At 38.7% G+C, this 4,246-nt stretch overlaps 1 protein-coding gene across 1 annotated transcript; it reads left to right on the forward strand.

Moving 5' to 3' along the window:
- The first annotated feature begins 2,893 nt into the window (after positions 1 to 2,893).
- On the forward strand, positions 2,894 to 3,912 carry tap (basic helix-loop-helix neural transcription factor TAP). Its single transcript, XM_031985463.2, has 2 exons — positions 2,894 to 3,082; positions 3,403 to 3,912. The coding sequence occupies exons 1-2, from the start codon at positions 2,897 to 2,899 to the stop codon at positions 3,910 to 3,912; spliced, it is 696 nt and encodes a 231-aa protein (XP_031841323.1). The 5' UTR covers positions 2,894 to 2,896.
- Positions 3,913 to 4,246: the final 334 nt, after the last annotated feature.

Consider the following 4,246-nt stretch of genomic DNA (forward strand, 5'->3'; position numbering starts at 1 on the left):
CTTTAGAATATAATTATACAACCTAAGAAAACAAGAGCATGTCTTGAATCATTTATGTCAGATAATAAGGAATTATATTGATAGATATTTCCATCGAGAAATGCGGTTGAGAATATTTTTCAGAATTTGTTGACCAATATTTCGTTCGACTTCCCTTAATGTATAGAAAATGTTATCTATAGTTTCAGAAATAAATGTAACTTTTCAACTGAACGGTAGTTAATTTTTAATATTTCGAAACAGAAAGGAAGACCGTAATTTTGTTAAGTCTTACATAAATTTCGAAGAAACACTTACAACTTGTGCCATCTGAAGACTGCATTCTTGATACTCGTGTATTTTACAGAATATGTGTAAATAAGAAGTATGACTAAAATTATATCGTCTATTTTATTAAAGAATAATGCATTACCCTAATACTGCACCTAATATTGTCGTGTCTGGGCGAACACGAAATATCGAACGCATTCATAAATCATGGTGAATGACTACTCGTCGGTAGCGAAAGGTGATTTTCGCGTCAGGGGTGAAATATGTTTGTTCTCAATGAATAAATTATTGACAGTACACTTGGAGCATGCGAATATATGCTTGATAACAAATCGTTATGCAAACATGTCAGACGCGGTCTCGATATTTTTCGTTCCCTTTTTAACTAATCTCGCATGTTGATGAAAATTATAGTTCTGGAAAATGAACGACGAGTTCAGGGAAACACGATTAAACGGACGCTATATTAAAATACCTCTTGGTTACTTAATAAAGCTGGGGTGTCAAATAATTGACGTGGCTGCGATTGATAGACGTTAATACACGTCGAAATCAATGATTGTCGATTATCCTATCGCGCTACCGGTGATCCGTTTGCATACTGATATTTCGTGGGAGCATCGGAAGTATGTTTACTCGCGTGCAATTTCATATCTTACGAAAACTAGATCTGAGATCGCCTACTTTGATGTGCAGCTATATTTTATTATTATTCAGGAAACCCTAATGTCACTTGTTCTAGAGATATTGAAAAATTTGATTAATTGAATGTATAATCCATGCATTTTCTCTTCATTTTCATTTTATGTTTCAAGAAGTTGATAAGTATTATTTATTAGAACAATTGTATTCAGCTCTACAGTGTACAGTAACTAAAAAAATATCAATAATATTTTAAAGGAAGAAAGAAATTATCAGACATCGATTAATCGTGGAAGGTGCGCTACACTAAAAGACCTGTCTATTCAGCCTGAGCTACCTGTTCGTTTCCATAGCGATCTCCCAAGCATTATCAGCTGATTAGCGAATGTGACATATGGTCGTAGTTGATTTTATTAGATTATCGTCTACTTATTTTTAACCATACATCCTACGGCAGCGTTCAATCGACGATCCGTGAGCGAAAATATTCACCTCGTTGTAGCAAACGGAAGAACGACAGCTGTTTTCCTTCATAGTGTCAGTGGTAAGATTAAAAATTAATTGTATACTTTAAGAACTTTTTTACTTGTGTTCTACAATTGTATTTCTAAGCATCACACATGAATAGTTTAGTGTAATTTAGATTTCATTTAGAACGTCCGAAAAAATCCATGCTTATGTATTGATTCATTGCTAGCTGATAAAGATTAAGCATATGTTTAATTGGGCATGAATAATTACAAAGCGAACAGTAATAATGAGCGCGTATTGTAAAATAGATCTTGAATTATGCATAACGCGTTGCTCCTTGTTATGGATAACCCACTATACACAGCGTCATCCACGGAAAACATTGTCAAGGCACAGCACTTCGTATATCACATAATATTATAAAAACAGTCAGAATCAAAACTTACAAATTATATTTACCAATTAACATGATTAATTAAATTAATATAAGTTTATAACTAAATCAAATTATGAAAGTTCGAACATTATTAACAATTTTATTAGTATCAACATGAAGACCATTCCCAAGATAAGTAACATTGTTTAGTCCACTCTGTCTTATACCTTCCCAGATCTCATTAATGAATAAAATTCGCACTCTAATGATTGTGAATAATTTATTTTATTCTTATGACAAGAGTTCTGTTAACACACCACAAAATTCGGTGCTCGCCTCCGCGTAAGATCCATAAAGAGGTGTAATCGCCCTAAAAACCTCTAATCTCCTAAACTGGACGACTACATCACCATGGCACGCGTCTAATGCACACATAGGTGAGTGGTGGGGAGAACGCTGGGTGCCCCTCCGTCGTGATTATGGGGTGAACTCTTGGTACGGTGCCCCATAGAAGGCGGACCGCCCTTATGGAGGGGGCAAAATACCCCCGGGAGAGTATATATGTTCTAAGAGCCCCATGCCACTTTCGCAGTACCAAATTGTGCCCCGTCTAGGACACTCCTCGTCCCTTATTTCATTTTTCCCGCTGCCGCTGGGTCACTCGGACTATGCCTTGGAACGATTTTCTGTAGACTATTCGGAAATAACGTACGAGTATCGCCGAAAGTGCTGATTTGTGTGAAGTGATCGATTCGGATAAATTGGAGAACCAAGGAAAATTGATATCCTCGCTTTGATTAATTTATCAAGTAAGATTCTTAGTGAATTATTTGAACTTAATTAAGAGAGTAAAGACAATGACAGTAATATTTAGTAACCCATAATTTTCGGGGTGTATTTATTTGGAAATTTTTGTGTATACATGAAAGTTCTTTTTATGGAAGATTTATTAAATATTAGATATTGAAATATGAATTAAAATTAATTCCTTGAGGATATTTATACTCGATATATATAAATGATAGTATTTGATTTGTAATCTAAAGATTTTATAAACAAAAAGAAGATGTTAGGATAGAAGATTACAGTTTGCTAATATTATCCGATTTTTATTGTGTTTTATAGATAGTACCCATTATGTCCTCGGAGTACTCATTCTGCAGCGAAGGTGGTTTCGACGAGTTGTCCAGTTCTTCCGACTCAGGATTCGATGTCAGCTTCGAATCGCCAAAACATGAAATTCAAGCGGATACTCTGTTTCCACCGGTGAAAGAGGAAAAGCGGAAGAAGGCGAGGAATACGCGGTGCAAGAGTCCTACACAGGTAAGCATGCAAACACAACCATAATAAAACATTTTGAGACATAATTCATCGTATCCAAAAACGCCTAATAAGAATGATAAAGCCTAAAAATTGAATGCAATTTAAAATATACTCATTTCACATCACTAATTCACCGATTCTCTGAAACCACCTCTATACTTCAACATAAAACACTGCATCCTACCATTCGATTTCAAACGAACACTTACCCCATAAAATGCTCTGAACGCGTATCGAGAATCCGGTCCACCGGTCAAAGAAAAAGGGCGAAGCAAAGATCCGATTGAAACGATCACATGGAACCATTGATCCGTTCGCAGGTGCTCAGGCTGAAAAGGAACCGTCGGATAAAGGCGAACGATCGCGAGAGGCACAGGATGCACACCCTGAACGACGCGTTGGAGCGACTCAGGATGGCGTTGCCGACCTTCCCGGAAGACACGAAGCTCACGAAAATTGAGACGCTGCGTTTTGCCCACAACTACATCTGGGCGCTGTCGCAGACCCTCGGGAACGCGGAAACCGGTGAGATCACGGTGAATGTGGGCAACGTGACAGTCAGCATCAGCGAGAACGGGAACATGATCACATCGTCCACAGGAAGCTGTGCTGTAGCCGCGCAAAAGCGGCTCGGACCGTCGCACACCGCGTTCCCCTATCCTCAAGAGAGATTCGTACCCGAGTGGCAGGAGTACGACTGCTACAGCGATCAAAGTGTCAGTCCGCCGATGCAGTATCAGCCCTGTTACGATCAGAGGATGTACCACACGCAGCACCAGCTGCCTCCGCCCCATCACATGCCCCACAACGCCATGTACCAGTGTCTTTAGAGAAGATCCTCTTCGCGGAATGTGAACGTTCACGATTGTGCGATTTCCGACCCGCTGTCGCGATAGACCGCGGCTTGGAAGATTTTAGGATGATTCCGGGATTTTAAGGAGTTCAATGATCAATCCTGCTGCGTTTCTCGACTTATCTGTACATTTGGCATATTAACAAAATTGGAAGTAGACTAGCAAGAAGTTTCTTTATGATATTGTTAAATTCACATTGATTGGATGAAATGAGGATGTGATTTAACTGGGGAAGATTAAACGAACGAGATAATGCTGAAACACTGAGAAAGTGATCAGGCTAAACAGACCCGAAGAACGCAGCAGGGTT

Source organism: Nomia melanderi, chromosome 5, assembly GCF_051020985.1.
Source record: "Nomia melanderi isolate GNS246 chromosome 5, iyNomMela1, whole genome shotgun sequence".
Lineage (NCBI taxonomy): Eukaryota > Metazoa > Arthropoda > Insecta > Hymenoptera > Halictidae > Nomia > Nomia melanderi.

Coding starts and splice junctions, on each gene's coding strand:
- tap (XM_031985463.2), top strand. CDS start 2,897: ATGTCCTCGGAGTACTCATTCTGCAGCGAAGGTGGTTTCGACGAGTTG. Junction 3,083..3,402: donor GGTGCAAGAGTCCTACACAG/GTAAGCATGCAA, acceptor ATCCGTTCGCAG/GTGCTCAGGCTGAAAAGGAA.